The sequence below is a fragment of the Leptonychotes weddellii genome, chromosome 10, assembly GCF_054177405.1.
Source record: "Leptonychotes weddellii isolate Sample4059 chromosome 10, ASM5417740v2, whole genome shotgun sequence".
Taxonomy (NCBI): domain Eukaryota; kingdom Metazoa; phylum Chordata; class Mammalia; order Carnivora; family Phocidae; genus Leptonychotes; species Leptonychotes weddellii.
This window is the reverse complement of record NC_138378.1, coordinates 87,108,203-87,128,302: the sequence shown is the minus strand read 5'-3', so window position 1 is coordinate 87,128,302 and position 20,100 is coordinate 87,108,203. Positions and strand designations below refer to the sequence as shown.

General features: G+C 46.5%; 1 protein-coding gene across 2 annotated transcripts; it reads left to right on the top strand.

Annotated features, from left to right (window-relative positions):
• The first annotated feature begins 6,642 nt into the window (after positions 1-6,642).
• Positions 6,643-19,771, top strand: GGCX (gamma-glutamyl carboxylase). 2 transcript variants are annotated; one of them, XM_006737811.3, is made up of 15 exons: positions 6,643-6,800; positions 7,199-7,369; positions 8,726-8,884; positions 9,210-9,375; positions 11,059-11,137; positions 11,785-11,891; positions 12,769-12,932; positions 13,255-13,520; positions 13,667-13,798; positions 14,171-14,322; positions 14,769-14,938; positions 15,154-15,284; positions 15,579-15,726; positions 15,889-16,084; positions 16,532-19,771. In XM_006737811.3, the coding sequence occupies exons 1-15, from the start codon at positions 6,758-6,760 to the stop codon at positions 16,722-16,724; spliced, it is 2,277 nt and encodes a 758-aa protein (XP_006737874.1). In that variant the 5' UTR covers positions 6,643-6,757; the 3' UTR covers positions 16,725-19,771. The 2 variants fall into 2 exon arrangements, 1 of the variants encoding a protein (XP_006737874.1); XR_014138197.1 differs by lacking the exons at positions 11,785-11,891; positions 12,769-12,932; positions 13,255-13,520; ... (5 more) ...; positions 15,889-16,084; positions 16,532-19,771 and adding an exon at positions 9,862-10,097.
• Positions 19,772-20,100: the final 329 nt, after the last annotated feature.

Here is a 20,100-nt window from a genome sequence, read left to right as displayed (position 1 = left end):
GCTCAAATGACTGAGCCACCCAGGTGCCCCAAGTATTTCAAGGACTTACTATGCAAAAAAGAATGTAAATATCTCTTCGGTAATTTTACATACTGATGACATGCTGAAATAATGTTGTAGGTATATTGAGTTAAATTTTAAAAGTTAAATTTCACCTGTTTCTTTTCTTTTAATTTGGCCAGTAGGAAATTTAAAATTACAAATGTGCTTCAAATTATATTTCTATTAGACACACTGTTCTATACCTTAATATTCGTGTGGCCTTGGACAGACTGATGTGACATCTCTAAACCTCAGTTACCTCACTGTCTGTGCCTGGTACTGAGACAGCCCTCAGTACATGGTGGCTATGATGATTACTCTTATTAAGAATTCCAGATGCTAAGTGTGATGGTGGGTAGAGAAACATGAAAGGTGCCAAGAAACAAAGGGCCAGAGTAGGATGGCTGAGGAGGGCAGAAAGACATGGAGGAGGATTTCCAGGGTGGAAATCAGGGTTACAGTTGTTGAGGAGTTACTGGGGTCTAGTATGCCACTGCCAGCCTGGGACATACATTGATGTCCCTGATGGAGCTAACCCTTCGCCTAAACCCAGCATCCATTAGGGAGATTCTCCAGCGCCCACAGTTGGAACTGCAACCTGTTCATCCTCCTCTTCACCGTGCAGAATCCCTGCAGGCTTGGCCTCACCTGTATACACATCACAATGCTTCCCTTTGTCAAGAGACCACCTTGCTAGCACCCTCACAGGAAGAGCCATTCAGTAAGGCACCAAACAACGCACAATGAGCAGAAATGGTAATATGGTGGGGAGTGGGGTGGGTAGGGGGGCTGGCTGGCTCAGTCAGAAGAACATGCTGACTCTTGATCTTGGGGGCGTGAGTTCAAGCCACATTGGGCCTACAGCTTACTTTAAAAAAAGAAAGAAAAAAAGAAAAAAGAAATGGTACTATGGGCAAGGTGCAAGATCAAGGAAGGCTCCATGGAGAAATGGAGTATCAGTCACTTTGCAAAGAAAAATGCTAGGTGGTAGGTAGGCATTGTAGCCAAAGAAGGAATCATGGTGCGATGAAGAATGTTCTCAGTCCCTGTGTGACCAGAAGGTTTAGGTATCAGCTCTACTACTCCCTGGCTGTGTAGTCTTGGGCAAGCCACTTCCCTCTAGGAGCTCCAGTTTCCTCATCTGCAAAATGGGAAGAAGAATGAAAGCTGCTTTGCGGGGTTATTATTGGGATTAAATAATCTGGATATATATTTCTGTATTTCTGCTAAAGCACTTTGCAAATGAAAAAGGAGATTAATAGAGAAAATAGAATGAGAAAATAGTGAAAGAGGAATATTAACAGCCTGCAAAGCAACCAGGGAAACTTTGGGGGTGCCTGACATCTATCCCAACCTTATTTATGGCCCAAGTGGCAGTTTACTCCTGTACCTCTCTGGGAAGGGCTGGAAAACAAGGAAAAGGCACATTCAGGAGGTGCAACTGGAATTGCTCCCTAAAGGATCATAAAGCTCTCACCACTGCCAAGGCCTCTTTTGTCTCCAAACCCTTTGTAGACTATTACACTGCTGGCCACCCCATCTGTAACAGTCACCCCCATCACTCCCAGTGTCTCTTTCCCTTTCTAACTGTGCTTTTAGAGCCACAAGTTTCCACCCGTGGCCGTTGTCCCTTCGGACACTGCACTCTCCTGGAGCAATAGTCCTCTATGAGGCAAGGCTGATTTTGCCCTCCAAGGGACATGTGACAACATATGGAGGCATTTTGGGTTGTCACAACTGGGGGGGGGGATGTGCTCCTGGCATCCAGTGGGTGGAGGCCAAGGATGCTATTTCCTACATGCAAAAGACAGCCCTCCCATAAGAATTATAAAGACCAAAATGTCAATAGTGCCGAGGTTGAAACCCTAGTCTCCCTAGGGAAGTACAATGCTTTATGGTTTCAGCAGCCATTTATGGATGAGCCCCAAATCTGTATCTCAGCCCTGACCTTGTTCTCAATTGCCTCTCCAGTGCCCTCTCCACAGACACTTCCAACAGCTAAACCAAACCCTTTATCTTTTCCCCACATGCCTCCTGCTGCATAGGACTCCCATGGTACCAGTTCCCCAACCTAGGAATCCCTAAGCACGTTTTATCTTTTATAGAATCTGTAATATGCTTTGCCATTAGGGGTATACACATTGACACCTCTGATACCCTGACTTCTGTGAAGGCAGGGACTATGTCTTTATTGTGGTACTCTTGTCAAAAATAACATACACCATGCGCACAGTAGTCATTCACTAAAGGTTTGGGGTATTGAACTGAGAGATCTGAAAGAGGGCTTCTTTCTCTGCTGTGCAGATAAAAAGATAACTTTTATTAGAAAAGACCCATGCATGGGGCGCCTGGGTGGCTCAGTCGGTTAAGTGTCTGCCTTTGGCTCAGGTCACGATCTCAAGGTCCTGGAATATTGGGCCTGATATTGGGCTCCCTGCTCAGTGGGGAGTCTGCTTCTCCTTCTCCCTCTGCCCCACACCCTCACTCATGCTCTCTCCCTCTCTCAAATAAATAAATAAAATCTTAAAAATAAAATAAAAAGAGAAGACCCATGAAGAAATCTCTTTCCTAAATTTTGGACAATTTTATGGATAAATGAATACTAAATGACATGAGTCTTTGTGTACTGGTCCTGAAAGGATAAACTGGCAATCAACCCCCTCAACAAAAACAAGTTACAGTCATTGGGTGGAGAGGTACTGAGTTAGCACAGCTCATTTACTAGCTGTACAGAATGCTCTCCAGTCACCCAAGACTATACTAAGAACTTTGATTTCCCTCTCTCCTCTCAAAATGATACTCATCCTTCAAAGCCCAGCTCCAAGTTTTCAGAAATCTTTCCCGAATTCTCCAGTCGTGGTTCATTTCCTCTTCAGTGCTCCCACAGCACTTTGAACCTCATTTAATACTTAGGATTTTGTACATTATATTATCACTCTATTGTTTCCATATTCTTTTATTATGTTTCCGTATCCTTCAATTCCTATGTGTCAGAGGCCACAGCTTAATAATTTGTTTCTTTCTCTATAACCTGTCCAGTTCTTGGCACATAACAGACTATAAAAGCTGAATTTAATGGAACCATCTAATTTTGAGTGGTCTTAGAAGAGCTAGCCCAAACTTCCCGACCCACATTGAATTCATTTGGACTGGGGTTTGACAGCAGATTAAGAGATTCATCCCCTAAATAGATCTATGGCTTCCAAAGTGACTTGGCCTACCTTGCCTGTTAGGATAACCTAGAAGTGGACCAGACCCTCAGTAGCAGGAACACTGTTAGCCCCATGATTCTACCTGCTAAACACATCTGTCCCTAGTAATCCCTACTCCTACATCTACTCTAGACATTCTTTTCCCTTAGGATAGTGGTTCTCAACACATGGTCCACGAACCCCTCGGGTCTTCAAGAACAAAACCACTTCTATAATAATACCGATACATTATTTTTCCTTTTAACTATGTTGCCATTTGCACTCAAGATACAAAAGCAACTGTGGGTAATAAAACTGTTGGCAACTTAGCAGGAATGAGACAATGGCACCAAATTGTAGTAATAGTCCTTCTATTCCTCCTGGCTGCACACTTGCATTTTCAAAAAATGCCATTTTCAACATCCCTAATGAAGCAGTACAAATTACTAATTTTATTAATTCTTTTTTTTGAAGATTTTATTTATTTGACAGAGAGAGAGACAGCCAGAGAGGGAACACAAGCAGGGGAAGCAGGAGAGGGAGAAGCAGGCTTCCCACAGAGCGGGGAGCCTGATGCGGGGCTCGATCCCAGGACCCTGGGATCATGACCTGAGCCGAAGGCAGACGCTTACCGACTGAGCCACCCAGGCGCCCCACTAACTTTATTAATTCTTGACACTGGAGTACACACCCTTAACTATTTTGTGGGAAGAAACGGGAAATACACTACACTTTGCATACCCAAGTATGATGGCTGTCTCACAGCTGTTCTGAGAAAAAGCACTTGTGTAGTTAAACTGTGAGCTGCAGTAATGTTTTAAAATTAACAGAATATATTTTTTTGGAGTGGTACAGACAGTTCCCACACACCTCTTAGCACTCTCCCATTTTTCTCCCATTATTAACAGCTTCCACTATTATGGTATATTTGCTTTACAACTGATGAGCTAAGATGGATACGTTATTAATAACAAAGTCCATAGTTTACATTAGGGCTCACATCCATGGGTTTTGACAAATATATAATCCACATGTATGCACCATGACACCATTATAGTATCATACAGAATAGTTTCATCTAATAGTTTCATCCACCTATTCATCCCTCCCTCCTTCCCCCCAGTTCCTGGCAACCACTGATCTTTTGCCTTAAAACGACAGTTTTGCTTTTTCCAGGATATCAGTTTGGATCATACAGTATGTAACCTTTCTAGACTGGTTTCTTTCACTTAGGGATAGGAATTTAAGATTCCCCCACATCCTTTTGCGGCTTGATAGCTCATTCATTTTATCACTGAATATTCCACTGCATGGATGTGCCAGTTTGTTAATCCATTCACCTACTGAAGGACATCTTGGTTGCCTCCAAGTTTGGGCAATTATGAATAATGCTGCTATACAGTTGTGTGGGCATAATTTTTCAACTATTTGGGTAAATACCAAGGAGCACAACTGCTGGATCATATGGTAAAAGCATGTTTAGTTTTGTAAGAAACTGTCAAACTGTTTTCCAAAGTGGGTATACCATTTTGCATCCCCACCAGCAATGAAGTAGAGTTCCTGTTGCTCCAGTCTTCACCAGCATTTGTTGTTGGTGGTGCTTTGGATTTCAACCACTCTAATAGTTATCTCATTGTTGTTTTAATTTGCAATTCCCTAATAAATGTTGAGTATCTTTGTTTTTTTCTTTCTTTTTTAAAAATGAAACATCATTTTACTTGTGGGTATTGGACAAACTATGGTTATTTAAACCGGCACATTTGGCAGGTATTTTTTTTTTCAAACATCAAAGAAGTGTGGCTGTTCCTCGAAGGGAAACAAGAGACAGTATTTGTTGCCAATGAATAAATTTGAACTTTCAAATGAAAATTAGAATTTTGGAAAACTTGTATCCACCAGTGTGAGCTGGGCAGCTCCCCAAAATTTAAGAGACTCTGCATTTAGAAGAGCAGCATAACTCAGTGAACCAATGTTTTCCAAAGCCTATATGTATGATTTTGTAAAAGGTCCATTCAAAGTGCAAGATATACCAATGATTTTAATGTGACAGAGCATAAAGTTCATTGGTATGGTTTCAGATTCTACATCTGACTAACCTTTAAAAAACGACCACTTTTGGGACGCCTGGGTGGCTCAGCTGGTTAAGCGGCTGCCTTCGGCCTGGGTCATGATCCCAGTGTCCTGGGATCAAGTCCCACATCAGGCTCCTTGCTCAGCAGGGAGCCTGCTTCTCTCTCTCCCTCTGCTTGTGCTCTGTCAAATAAATAAAATCTTTAAAACAAACAAACTACCACTTTTAAGTTTAGGGGTGGTATCAAAGAAGGATACCCACAATTATCTAAAAACGTTATTAAAATGTTTTTCCTTTTTCCAACTGAGTATCTGTGAGGCCAGATTTCCTTCACATACTTCAATCAACACCAGATCACATGCAGAAGTAGATATGAGAATCCAGCTGTTTCCAATTAATCCAGACATTAGATTTGCATATAAAACAATACAGTACTACTTGTGCAATTTTTTGTGGAAAATAAACTTTTTTCCATAAAAGTTATTTATGTAAACATGTTTTATTTGTAAACATGGTTTATTACTGTTTTTTTAAGTGAATCAATATATAAACATTTCTCAGTATAAATTTCCAACATGGTAAATGTGGAAAAATATAACCCACATAAATAAAAGTTCTTTAGGGTTCTCAATAATGTGTAGCAGCGTGAAAGTGTCCTGACACCAAGAAAATATGAGAACTGCTTTTCTAGGATGCCTTCCTGTGATCCTGCTGGCCAATCCCAAGGCAGAAAATTAGATCTTGTAGTGCTGTTCAAGACTCACCTCTAGGAATCCTCCCTGATCGAGCACACTCTACACACTGCCCCTATTCTACATCCCCCTACAGTCGTGTCGTTCGGGTTTCCCCCGCTGATTTCAAACCTCTGGTTCTTGGCAGGTACTGGAAGAGAGAATAAAGGAACTCGCACCCTCTCCCTACGCCGGGACAGCCCTTCCAGGTGCGTCCTCAACTCTTGGGGTCAACCTCTTGGGGAAAGAGTCCGACATTTGCACCCACATTGCTCACGTCAGGGAGCACCGCAGGGACACTACAACCTGGAGAGACCTAATGGGGGCGGGGGGATGGCAGGGAAGTTGTCACGACTCTGAGATTTCTTAGTGCTGAAAGCACCAGGAGCTTTGGGACGCTTCATGGCGACACTGGTCTGGCGGCTGAAAACGAGCTCGTCTGGGGGTGTCCTCGCTCCTCCTCCGTCACGGGGTAAGGTGAGACCAGCCGGGGCTCCCTCTCCCCCCGCCCCAAAGCTCCTCGCTCCGCCCTTTGCCGCTAAGCAGGGAGCAGGCGCCGCCCGCGGGAGCCCTTCACGACAGACCTAGCGCTTTCCGGCCGGCCGCGCGCGTGCTGATGGGTCGGGGAGGCGGGGCTTAGGGAAGTGATTCCTCCCGACGCTCTGTGCTTGGGCGCAGCTGCTTGGGCGCCGCTGCTTTGGCCGTCTTACCTCCGCGGTGCCATGGCGGTGTCTGCCCGGTCCGCGCGGGTCCCGCCGGACTCACGTAGGCTCAGAGTCCTCCCATGCGGCGGAGAGAGAGAGGGACTCTGTCTCAAAGGGGTGGGGGCGGTAGGACTCTCCTGTGGGACTCCGGGAAAGGGGTCTCTGGAAGGGGCTTGTAGAGAGAGATTGCAGTCCGGGGCTTTGGGGTGATGATGACCCTCGGGGCGCTTTGCGGTTGGGGGCTGCAGTCTGAGAGAGGTTCTGGGACATTGGGAGATCCAGAAGGATCTGGCACTGCGAGGGTGTTTCTAGTAGTCAGAAATCAGGGGGAGAACCCTGGTAGCTTCGAAGAAACCCTGGGGCTGTAGGGGCCGTGATTTCTGTGATTTGGGGAGGAGCCGATTTTAAAGCATTTCCGTCCCCACACCTGCGCATACACTTTCTGTTTGTTGTTTGCAGATAAAGTACAGAAAGACAAGGCTGGACAGTCTTCAGGGCCCAGGCAGGGCAGCGGAATGGGGACACTCTTGGGGTTTGAGTGGACAGATGTTTCCAGCTGGGGAAGGCTGGTGACCCTGCTGAATCGACCAACGGATCCTGCCAGCCTGGCTGTCTTCCGTTTTCTCTTTGGTAAATCGGGTTTCTGGAGGGGCCAGTGTGGTGATGGGTGGAAGAATAACCATCGTCCCTTGTGCATTTCTTGGTTACTTACTTAGTGACTTGCCTCCCTTTCCTTCAGAGCTGAAGATAGATACTGATTTCCTGGAAGAGATATTTGTGGTGTATAGGATCAAATCCACCTTTGTCTCCTCTGATTAGGGTTTGGAGGCCAGAAATACTTTGATCTGAGGCCATAGGAAATACAGAGGCAGATGACCAGAGACCCATCTTGCTTGTGGCATGAAGTTGCCCAGTAACTATACTCAGGACCAGACCTCAGAGAAATAGCAGGCGTGATAGGGCAGACATTTTGGCTGTGACTCCCTAATCCAGAGTTTCCTAACTCATAGGCCACAGCATGTATGCTTGGAATGGGTTACAGACGTGCTAAGGTATTAATTCCCTTAGCCCGGTCTCAAGGGTGACAGTTTTGCTCTCCAGGAGATATTTGGCAATGTCTGTAGACATTTTTATTTGTCACAACTTGAGGGAAGGGAAATAGGTGGCTACTGGTGTCTACTTACGAGCCAGGGATACTGCTAAGTGACCTATGATGCACAGGATAGCCCCTCCCAGCAAATAATTAACCAGCCCAAAATGTGAGTAGTCCTGAGGTTGAGAAACCCTGCCTTAACTGGAACTGGCTTCCTGACCTGAGTAGCCCCTTCTGTTTGCTCTAGTGTGGTAAGCCAAATACTGTTTTCTGGGTGTGCTAAGAAGTGAAAAAAGTTGAGACGCACCACCCTACAACACTTTTTATGGCTTCATAGGACAGACCTTAAATTATCAAAACCCGAACAGCTTTTATAGCATTTTGTACACTTCTCTCATTTAATCCTCTTTGTAACCCTAGAAAATTTCTTTTTAAAGATTTTATTTATTTATTTGAGAGAGAGAGAGCACACAAGCAGAGGAAGGGGCCAAGGGAGAGGAAGAAGCAGGTTCCCTGCTGAGCGGAGAGCCCGATGTGGGGCTCCATCCCAGGATCCTGGGATCATGACCTGAGCCAAAGGCAGATGCTTAACCGACTGAGCCACCCGGGCGCCCCCTGTAACCCTGTAAATTATATATTATGAGTCCCTTTCTCAAATAGGGAATGAGGAGTTGGCTCCGGGAGGTGCAGTGGTTATCTGAGATCACACAGCTGGCATAATGCCTAGCACAGAGCAGGTTCTCAGTAATTATTGTTGAATGAATGAATAAATGGCAGAGCCAGGGTTAGGTAAGAAGTCTGACCCTGGAGCTGGGTGCATCCAACTGTATTCCAGTGTATTTCACTGCTTCCTTTGCTGAGGCCTAATGGCCCCTCCTCGACTGCCTTCCCAGGGCTGATGATGGTGTTGGACATTCCCCAAGAACGGGGGCTCAGCTCCCTGGACCGAAGATACCTGGATGGGCTAGATGTGTGCCGCTTCCCCTTGCTGGACGCCCTGCAGCCACTACCACTTGACTGGATGTATCTTGTCTATACCGTCATGTTTCTGGGTGAGGGAAAGTATGGGAGAGATGGGAGTATTGACTGGCCTGCCTAAACCATAGAAATACAAAGCATGCTGGTGAATGACCAAAGTCTTGGGTTCATTATTTCACTTCTGCTGTGACTCTTTAATTTCATCCCGCTGACCTGTGTCATCTGAGCTGTGACCCCCATAAGTCTTTTTAAAATACTGAAATAACATTTGATTTTCATTTGGTTTTATGATTATAAAATGTCCGATGACTTTTCTTAATCCCACCCACAGCCTGTCCCGGGGGAGCTGGGCCTGTGGTGACCCTTTGACCTCTTAATCCTCTCCCCCACAAATCCCAGGGGCCCTGGGCATGATGCTGGGCCTGTGCTACCGGATGAGCTGTGTGTTATTCCTGCTGCCATACTGGTATGTGTTTCTCCTGGACAAGACGTCATGGAACAACCACTCCTATCTGTATGGTTTGTTGGCCTTTCAGCTAACATTCATGGATGCAAACCACTACTGGTATGATTCTAGGGGAAAGGGGAAGGGGTTGGCTGGGTCAGGATGGTTACCAGTGGTAGGGGCCCGGTGAGGTTCTAGAATTTGCCCCAGCAAGCATATTTCCTTTTTTTTTAAGATTTTTTTTTTTTTTTAAAGATTTTATTTATTTATTTGACAGAGACAGAGACAGCGCGAGCAGGAACACAAGCAGGGGGAGTGGGAGAGGGAGAAGCAGGCTTCCCGCTGAGCAGGGAGCCCGATGTGGGACTCAATCCCAGGACCCTGGGATCATGACCTGAGCCGAAGGCAGACGCTTAACGACTGAGCCACCCAGGTGCCCCCCAGCAAGCATATTTTCAACCACGCTTTGCAAAGTGTGGTTATAGGGTCACACTTTGGTCTGGATGAATTTGGGAGGGGGAAGGGTCAGTGAGGTTGGGGCACTTGGGATGACAAAAAGCAGAACGGCTCCATTCCCACCCCTTCACTCTTTCCATATCTCCCCAGGTGCCTTGATCTATCTACTTCCTGTAATCCACTTAGAGAGAAGAAGAGAAGACTAAAGCCAGACATAGATGTTTTCAGATACTTCAAGGGTGGTCTTGTGGAAGAGGGAGCAGACTTTCTCTGTGTGAGCCCAGAGGGGCAGAGTTAGAGCCAAGAGTAGAAGCTGCTGTAAGGCAGAGTCATGTCAGAAGGAGAGGGCCCACCAGGGCTGCTCAGCAGTGCTGTCCTGGGAGGAGGTAACCCTCCCCCACCTCTGGCTTAGGTGACCATCTCTCAGGGGAGGTGGTGAAGGGATTTGGAGACAGGGTGGCAGGGCAGATAACCTCTAGGGATTCTTTCCATTAAGTGAAAAGGAAACAGGAGATGTCAGTAAGATGGGTATAGAGAAAAAAATCTCAAACATTGAATTTGTTAGTGATTTATCAGTCATTAATTTTACCTACAGATACCCTTTGTAAAAAAATCAAGAGACAGTTTTGACAGAATACTCCTGAAAAGTTTCATTTTTATAATTTTTACACAATTTGAAAAAATACTTATCCCTTACTCAGGACTTTCCACATGGCCAGGCACTAAACACTTTAAATTTTTCCTCATTACAGTGCCATGAGGCTCTTAACCACAAGTGTAAGCTGCCCCCTTCCCAAACCCCTTCCCAACCTCATTCGTTGTCTTCTTGAAACCTGCTTTGCTTCCACCTCCCCAGAATACATGTAGTCTTAGTATCTTGGGTTTATAGGTTCTCTCCCAAGGTAAGCTCCAGCACTAGATCCTGGCATCTAGGTCTCTGAGATGTCAGTTTGTTTTGGATATTGAATTTTTTTTTCTTAAATGTACTATATAGTTACATACATCTTGAGCTTTTCAAACATTCCTTCAAATGCATTCTTTTTTCAAATTCAGTCATATTCTGAAGCATTGTAATCCTTTTCCTGATTTGTTCCATTAAGACCGACTAATTTACTAACTAATGGTAAACACTGAACTGTGTGTTGTTCTAGCCCACTAGTAACATTTCTGTTATGACTAAAAATAAGCACTGTTAAATTTGCTCATATAATTCTGGAGAGCCTCAGAAGATCCCAGAGGACCAGAGAGGATGTGGGGATATCCTGGGATAGATAGATTATTACACTGAGAAAGGTGGAAATGTGCTGGACTGAGCAGCTCTCCTTAATCCTCACTTCCTCGGTGTAGGTCTGTTGACGGCCTGCTGAATGCCCGTAAGCGGAATGCCCACGTGCCCCTTTGGAACTATGCTGTGCTGCGTGGCCAGGTACAGGATTTTTGGAAAGAGGGGGGTGTTCTTCTACAGCCATCGTCAGCACGACCATCCTGCTGCCAGGTGGCTCTGTACTCTGCCTCCCTGGATCTTCCCTTTTTTCCCTTTTGCTGGAAAGCGTTGCCAATCGCCTAGTCTCTGGGTTCTCTCACCTCGTCATGGAAAGAATAGAGCTTTGGCCCTGCTAGATGAGCATCCTTTTTTTTTTTTTAAAGATTTTATTTATTTGCTTGACAGAGAGATAGCAAGAGCAGGAACACACGCAGGGGGAGAGGGAGAGGGAGAAGCAGGCTTCCCGCCGAGCAGGGAGTCCGATGCGGGGCTGGATCCCAGGACCCTGGGATTATGACCTGAGCCGAAGGCAGATGCTTAATGACTGAGCCACCCAGCGCCCCTAGATGAGCATCCTTAAGAGAGATCTGTGCTTCATGACTTCCCTTGGGACCGAATACTGTGCCTGGCATTGGCAGAATGGCCCTAAATACTTTTTGGACGAGTGAAGACCTCAGATGAGTGAATTGAATGAATCAAAATCTTCTTTAGGCCCTGAACTCAGATCAGGACTTAGGTCATTTGTGATAGTCTGTAGAAAACCATGTTCTTTTGTGTTTGAACATTCACTTTGCGTTTTGCGCTTGCAGATCTTCATCGTGTACTTCATTGCGGGTGTGAAGAAGCTGGACGCGGACTGGGTTGAGGGCTATTCCATGGAATATCTGTCCCGGCACTGGCTCTTCGGTCCCTTCAAGTGAGTGGCAGGCAGAGCAGAGCTCTCTTGCTGTGGCACTGGTACACAGCGGGGAACTCGCCTGCCTCAGGTCTGCAGGGATGGCTGCTGGTCCTGCTTTGCCTCAGTTGGCCACATGCTTTCCTCTGTCCGCTCATCTTTGTCTTTAGCAGAAGGCGGAGTCAGTCTTAGCAGAGTATCTAGGAGACGTGTGGTAGGGCCAAGAATGAAGGGAAAAAACTAAAAAACAAAAGGAAAGAATCAGAATAAGGTGATTTGGTGAATGAGTCCGAGCTCCCAGCCGCTGCTGTGGGTGGGGCCCGTGTCGTTGGGTGGCCACCCCAGCCTCTCGCCAGGACTTCTGGGCCAGCAGACTTAGAAGATGGACAGTCGGCGTCCCTGCCCTGCCAAAGCTTTGTTGCCACCTCTTTAGAAAATCCTGATTTCTCGCTTCCTCCCGTGTTTTTTCCTCACATTTTACTTTGTTCTTTTTCCTCTTCCCTGTTATTTCCCAGTTCCAAACGTTTGATTTTATTGTTAGGCATTCACCTTTTGAAGTTTCTTCTCGTTTATAATCTCCGTGAAGAATCTACCACCCCCGCCCCTCCCCGCCACCACCAAATACACTCACTTCTCCATCAGATTTGCCCTAGGAAATCTGCCCTTGGTTAGCACATAGGGTATATTGAAAAGAAATTGAACACCTAAAGTGTGTGGAAAGGAAAGGCGGTTGGAAACTCTACCATAGGGTGTCTTCATGTAGAGTTCTTGTACGCACCTGCTAGGGTACTTCCTTTGGCAAGGACAGGGTGAGCAGGGGCGCATTGGCCGCGAATGTGCTGTGAATGCTGGGTTCTGCAGTGGGCCGGTGCCTGACCTCTGCCTCTGGTGTCTGCAGACTGGTATTGTCCGAGGAGATGACCAGTCTGCTAGTGGTGCACTGGTGCGGACTGCTGCTCGACCTCTCAGCTGGTTTCCTGCTCTTTTTTGATGCCTCGAGGTCCATTGGCCTCCTCTTCGTGTCCTACTTCCACTGCATGAATTCCCAGCTCTTCAGCATTGGTCAGTACCGGTGGTCTGGTAGGAGGTGGGAAGCCACAGGTGTACGGGGAGTGGGACATGGCGGTGGCAGCTGGAGCTGCGTTGAGCCAGGTGCAGTCACTGAAATGGCAGTCAACGGGAGGAGAGGACTGGGGCCTCTGGGCTCAGCCAGTATGTTGCGGAGTAAGGAGTCTCGGGGAAGTAAGACGCCTCTAGTTACGAGCTGCTCTCATCACAAGCGGAATACCTGGGAGAGGCTTCCTAAAGGAGAGGGCTTGAGGGATTACCCAGGTTCCCCCCCAGCCAAACTCCTGAAACACTTATTTCCTCCCTCCTTCTCTAGGAATGTTCCCCTACGTCATGCTGGCCAGCAGCCCTCTCTTCTGCTCCCCTGAGTGGCCCCGGAAGCTAGTATCTCGCTTCCCCGAAAGGCTGCAGGAACTACTGCCCCTCAAGGCTGCCCCTCAGCCCAGCGAGTCCTGCGTGTATAAGAGGAGCCGGGCCAAGGGTGGCCAGAAGCCAGGGCTGCGCCACCAGCTCGGTGCTGCCTTCACCCTGCTCTACCTCCTGGAGCAGCTCTTCCTGCCCTATTCCCATTTCCTCACCCAGGTGTGTGTGGCCTGGGGGTTAGCTTGGGAGGTGGCAGAGGGCACAGCATTAGGGAAGGTGTGGGGCTGGTTTTGCAGCCCTGTGTTGGCGGGGCATGGGGATAATACGAGAACAGCGGGCTGATTGCCTCTGCCCTGCCTTCTCAGGGCTATAACAACTGGACAAATGGGCTGTACGGCTATTCCTGGGACATGATGGTGCACTCGCGCTCCCACCAGCACGTGAAGATCACCTACCGGGACGGCCGCACCGGCGAGCTGGGCTACCTGAACCCTGGGGTGAGCCACCTGATGTTGACGGCTTACACTTCTTCAGAGCTTCCTGGAGCCTCGGGGTCTGGTTTGATCCTAAACATAATTATAAAACACATTTGGGTCCGCGCTGCCCTTTCTCAGGAGCCAGGTTGACTCTGCTTTTGTCGAAGTTGAAATAGGACAGTGCCATTCACTTTCTTGGAATTGAAACTAGGTTTAGGAAATAAGTATTAAAAAGCCCAGCAATGAAAAATTCTTCCCCAAAGACAAGTTCAGGTTTTTTTTTCCTGGTCAAAGCAGGCACCAGGCAGGGATCTCTTAGTGCCATTGGCGGTGCATGATCTTTCTGGGAGGTTGATAACGATGAGGTGGGACTAATGTGGGGGTTTGGGGCAGGTATTCACACAGAGCCGGCGATGGAAGGATCACGCAGACATGCTGAAGCAATATGCCACTTGCCTGAGCCACCTGCTTCCCAAGTACAATGTCACTGAGCCCCAGATCTACTTTGATATTTGGGTCTCCATCAATGACCGCTTCCAACAGAGGTGGGCAAGGGGAACAGAGAAGGGGAAAAATGAAGTCCCACTCCTTTTGCCGAGATGAATAGCCCATGCTCCCCAGTGTTGTCTTGCTTGAAAGGCTGTCCTCTGGTGCATGTCCCTGTTCACCTGGTTGTGGGCATAGCTGATTGCTTCCAGCAGGGGGCACCATCAACCAGAAGAAAAGGTAACTGACTTTTTTTTTTTTTTTCTTTAAGAAGCTGTTAACGCAATTCTCGGGTGGCCACTAACCCCCATTCTTCCCCTGTGCTCCAGAATCTCTTTCCTTTCTCTCTCTGCCCCAGAATGGCAATAACATGCTGACATAAGCCATTTCTTCTATCTGGAAACCCTGTTCCCTCTATGTGGGAACAGTGATGAAAGAAACAGAACCAGAAATTCCGATGGGTAGGTGGCTGTGGTCTCCTTAGAACATGGTTTTCTTTCCTAAGGATTTTTGACCCTCGTGTGGACATCGTGCAAGCTGCCTGGTCCCCCTTCCAACGTACACCTTGGCTGCAGCCACTGTTGATGGACCTGTCTCCCTGGAGGACCAAGTTACAAGAAATCAAGAGCAGCCTGGACAACCACACTGAGGTGGTCTTCATTGCAGATTTCCCTGGTATGGAGGAAAGCAGAGAAAGCTTTGCTGTCTTTCCTTGTGGCTTCCTTGGCCGGGGACACTGCATGTGATAGAGGGGAGAGGGGCATTCCTGGTGGGAGGAGTGTTCTTGAAACCTGAGGGGTGGTAGTGGTAAAGGTGTGATGTCTCTGTTCTGGCTGGGAGTGATTTCATCTTCCATAGGATGGGATGGGGAACTCTGTTGCCCCTGGCAGGGCTGCACCTGGAGAATTTTGTGAGTGAAGACCTGGGCAATACTAGCATTCAGCTGCTACAGGGGGAGGTGATTGTCGAGCTGATGGCAGAACAGAAGAATCAGACTCTTCAGGAGGGAGAAAAAATGCAGGTATTTTGCTGGAATTAACAATGGCAGAGAAGTTTAGATGAGTGGAGTTAATTTATTACAGACTTAAAAAGTGGCAGCTCAAAAAGCAAGGCCCCCCCCCCCCCGGGGCTGTGAATAGCCTCATCCAGGATTCTAGAAGTCAGTTCCTTTGGACTCCAAAACACAATGAGAAGAAAGTGCCTTGGGGAGGCGGGGGGAGGGTGGATTGGGGTACAGTGGGTAGTGTAGGAGGCGCATAGGCTGCCGAGGGAAAGGTGAGGGAGTGAAATCCATCCATTTCCTCCCCCTTGTCAGCTGCCCGCTGGTGAGTACCATAAGGTGTATACGATATCACCCAGTCCTTCCTGCTACATGTACATCTACATCAATACTACAGAGCTTGCATTGGAGCAAGACTTGGCTTATCTACAAGAATTAAAGGAGAAGGTGGAGAATGGAACTGGTGAGTATATGAAGAGTTGGGCTGAGAAGGCACCTGGTTATGAGAAATCAGGGCTGTGAATGAGGATCTGGCCATTAAAGAAGGAACTGGAAGGTTCTGGCTGGTGAGAGTTCTAAAAGAATATAATCTCAGTGATTCCTCTTTTTGCCATCTTCTGGGCAGAAACGGGGCCTCTACCTCCAGAGCTGCAACCTCTGCTGGAAGGGGAAGTACAAGGGGGCCCTGAGCCAACACCGCTGGTTCAGACCTTTCTTAGACGCCAGCGAAGGCTCCAAGAGCTTGAGCGCCGGAGAAATACCCCTTTCCACGAGCGCCTCTTCCACTTCTTGCTGCGGAAGCTCTATATCTTTCGCCGCAGGTAAGTTTTCCACAACAGTACTAGTCATTGCCATCAGATGCTTGCGAGTTGGGTAACTTTTCTCTGGTGAAGGTAATGATGGGGGGGGGGAGGATGGTACTCTCCCAGGAAAAGACAGTCTAGTGCTAAGTATCTTTTTCCCTCTCCATTCTCCTTTCCCTGACTTAATGGAAGAGTAAATGATCTGTGTCTGATGGCCTGCTGTCTTGTTCCACCTCAGCTTATCACCAGCCTCTTGTGTGTTATTCCTACCCCACTCTGGAATCCTCTACCAGACCATACAAAGAGTGGGGTGCCCTTCCAGCTGGGATGGGTGGGTCACTAGGGGGATATTTTCGCTTCTGCCTGGATGAGAGAAGGTAGGATCAGGTAGCCCTAAGGGCTTTGGCAGGAATTCCTATGTAGAAACAGGAGTTTAGACTGGGTGACCTTTTCCCTCTTTTTCAGCTTCCTGATGACTTGTATCTCACTTCGAAATCTGGTATTAGGCCGCCCTTCCCTGGAGCAGCTGGCCCAAGAGGTGACTTACGCAAACTTGCGACCCTTTGAGCCAATTGGAGAGTTGAGTCATTCAAACACAGATTCTTCAAATTCTGATCCTCCTGAGCCAAATTCTGACCCTGTCCACTCAGAGTTCTGATGGGGGCAGATGGTGGGTACAGATGTGGGAGCAACCAGTCATAGGACCATTAACCTATGCAGTGGAAATGTGAAGAAAATGATACTTTATACATTTTCTTCCTTGTCTATAGTTCTTTTAAATTCAGAGAGGATACCTTAGAGAAGCCAAGCAAGGATAAGCTTTATCAAACCAAGGTTGAGGAGCTAGGAGGGGTTTAAAAGCAGTATGAAAATGCCCTTCTAGGCTAAAGGGGTAAGAGGTTTAAAGTGACTGGCTCCTTGGGGAAAGAGATTTAATGTACCATGATGACAGCAACACCTCACTGTTCTCAAGTACTTGTCATATGCCAGGCACTGTGTGAAGCGTTGTGCCTGTATTACTGCATTTAGTCCTTACTGACCATGAGCTCAGTCTGACAGCTGGAGAAAGCGAGGCTGAGACAACATAACTTGCTCAAAGGCAATACCTAGTAAGAGATGTATGGATGGTTTGAATCTCCTCTGTTTGACTTAAGGTCCCGTACCCTGCCTTTTGTCATTTGCAGAATCACTGACATTGATTATGAAATAATGTAGCTTCAAATTTTTCTTCTTAGTTACTTAGGATGGTGATCAAGTTCTAAATTCACAGAGTAATTTTCTCTTCCCTACAGTTGTAGTTTCTTCATGGTTCCTATTATGTATACAGCCAGTAAGTGTTTCACTAGCAGCTATGAGAATAGAATAGGGGGCGCCTGGGTGGCTCAGTTGGTTAAGCGACTGCCTTCGGCTCAGGTCATGATCCTGGAGTCCCAGGATCAAGTCCCGCATCGGGCTCCCTGCTCGGCGGGGAGTCTGCTTCTCCGTCTGCCCCTCCCCCCTCTCATGTGCTCTCTCTCATTCTCTCTCTCTCAAAAATAAATAAATAAAATCTTTAAAAAAAAAAAAAAAAAAGAATAGTTAGAATAGGACAAGGTTAAACTAATAAGGAAATTTAGATGATCGGTAGTAGTTCTCTCAAGTTCAGTGTATTTAGCATCATTCTAGCCTTTGATGAGCAGAAAGTGATGTAAAGTAGGGATTAACCAAACTTTGTGATGGATTAGGGTATGTTTGCAGTTATTTTGTAGGTTTGGATATACAGGGTGATTGAGGAAGCACCTCAATTCCTTGAAAACTCAAAAGCCTAGCATTGGGCTAGGAAGTAAGAGTGTATAGAGAAACAAGAAAAAAAAAAAAAGGCTCCTGCTCTGGGTGCTTGTTCATGGTCTCACAGCAAAGACTAGCAGTAAATTGGCAGCCCCAGTAACTTTGATGAAGGATGGCATCTCTATTTTCAGGCTTCGCTTCCCAACCCCCCCATCCCCCGTCAGTGGTTCTTTCCTAGGCAGCTGCCTTTTCACTGTACACACTTGCGATGATTATGTCCCCCTCATGGTTTCTAGTGCTGCTGCTGCTGCTTAGCTTTCTTTCTTGGGCCCTGGACCTATAGATCTAACTAGCTCCACCTGGATATCCCACAAAGCTTTCAAACTCTGTCCTAAGCAGAACTTAATTCATCCCCAACTCAGACCTGCTTCTCTATTAGTGAGTGGCAACTGCATTTTTTCTGGCCAAGCCATCAGAATATCTTGTCTTGAGTCTTCCTTTTTTTTCCTCACATTTCTCAAATTCCAAGTTGTATCAATTCTACCTCTTCTTCAGTCTATTCATCTCTACTACCTCTGTGTTCTTTCACCCTTTATATTGGAATCTAGGTAGAGATAGACCGGAGCAGGTGCAGTTGGGCGTGAATCAGGGCATCCCACTGAAGCCTGATTCCTACGAGGCATTGTGTGGGTTAGCTAGCTGTAGCTGAGCCACCGGGTATCTTGATCACTTGTCAAGAATAGTGTGGGGGGAACACTGGTTCTCAATAGTTTTGCAGATCTCAGTGACGCAATATACCTTGGCATAATGTCCTTTGCTAGTAAGTTCAGCTATCTTCTGTTCCCCTGCGCTACCCCCCCACCCCAGCTCATTACTTGACTGGTAAGAAAAGTAGTTCTTCATTTGGGGAAGGGACTCTTACAGTAGTTTTAATATAGGCAAGGATGCTATCCCAAAACTGTGAGCATACCACCTCTTTCTCCCAGTGAAAATGTTGGGGTGGGATGGAGTGGAAAGGTGGTCGTCTTAATACTGTTTACGAGAAAAGCTGTTCAGTGGAATAAATGAGTTCAGATTCAGGAGAAATCGGGCCCCGTGTAGCTGTTATAGGAATGGGCTATCAACATCCTTTTAGCCGGGCTTTAGTATTCCATTTCATTCTACTCCCAGCATTTGGATCTTTTGTCGCTGGCCAGGTTATCCCTTCAAAACTTTTCCATAACATGGCATGCTTTGATATTCAACCATTTGTAGTCACCATCACCCCACTTGACACCTTTGCTTTTCTCCTCCCTGGGCTGGTTACTATTTCTTCACCTTATTTTTAGAATCTTTTCCCCCCATGTTAGGCAGAAGACAGGGCCTTTTTACAAAAGATTCTTCTCCAAGCTCCTTGAGGTCCAGTATCTTCCTAGTAAATACCGAACCTAACAATTTCTCTGGTGCTGTCCCACCAGCCTACAGGCACCCAGCTCTTCCCCATTCCCCTTATTTGACCAGCATGGTTGTTTTTACAGCAATGCACTATTCTCTAGATAAGGCTTTTTTGAAACTTTTAAAGACCTTCAGATCTAACTTTGCCTTCCCTCCCAACAGTTACACATTTTTAAGCCTCCAAATAGGTATAATCAAGCATTCCTTGGGCCTCACACCACTACTTGATTTTCATACATGCTCGTGTAAACATGTGCCAAATGGCTATCTGTACTTTAGCTCCTAGGCTTAAAAAGGGATGGTTCTTGAGTAGACCTCTACAAACTCAGAATAAAGGTTTTAAAAACTTACAGCATCTTCACTGTAATTTCGTGACCTATCTTATAGATTAGAACCTGGCCCCCTCACCACTGTTCAAAAATTTTGCCAAATTGTATCATGTACTGAACATGTATGTAACTTGCAGCCTTAACGCCTGTTTATAATAAAGGTATTAATACTTAAGGCATATCTAAGTAAAAACTTTTTCACTGGAAAGCTAGATAATGGGTTTACGTTTCAAGACAGAACATTACCATTCCATGTTTTGTTCTTAATTTTGGACAATTTTAAAACATTAACTGGCAGTTGAGTGGCTGCTGCAGTAAGGACACATGGATCTTGGCCATTGCATCAGCCAAACAGGCAGTGCTGGACAAACAGATCAAATCTTGGGATGTTCTTCTTAGTACTAGGGATAGGATGTACAAACCTATTAAAATGCTTGCAAGTCATGGTTTGAAGGGGTTTGAGGTGATTTCCCTGAACCATGGGGAAGGATTACCTCAAATTAT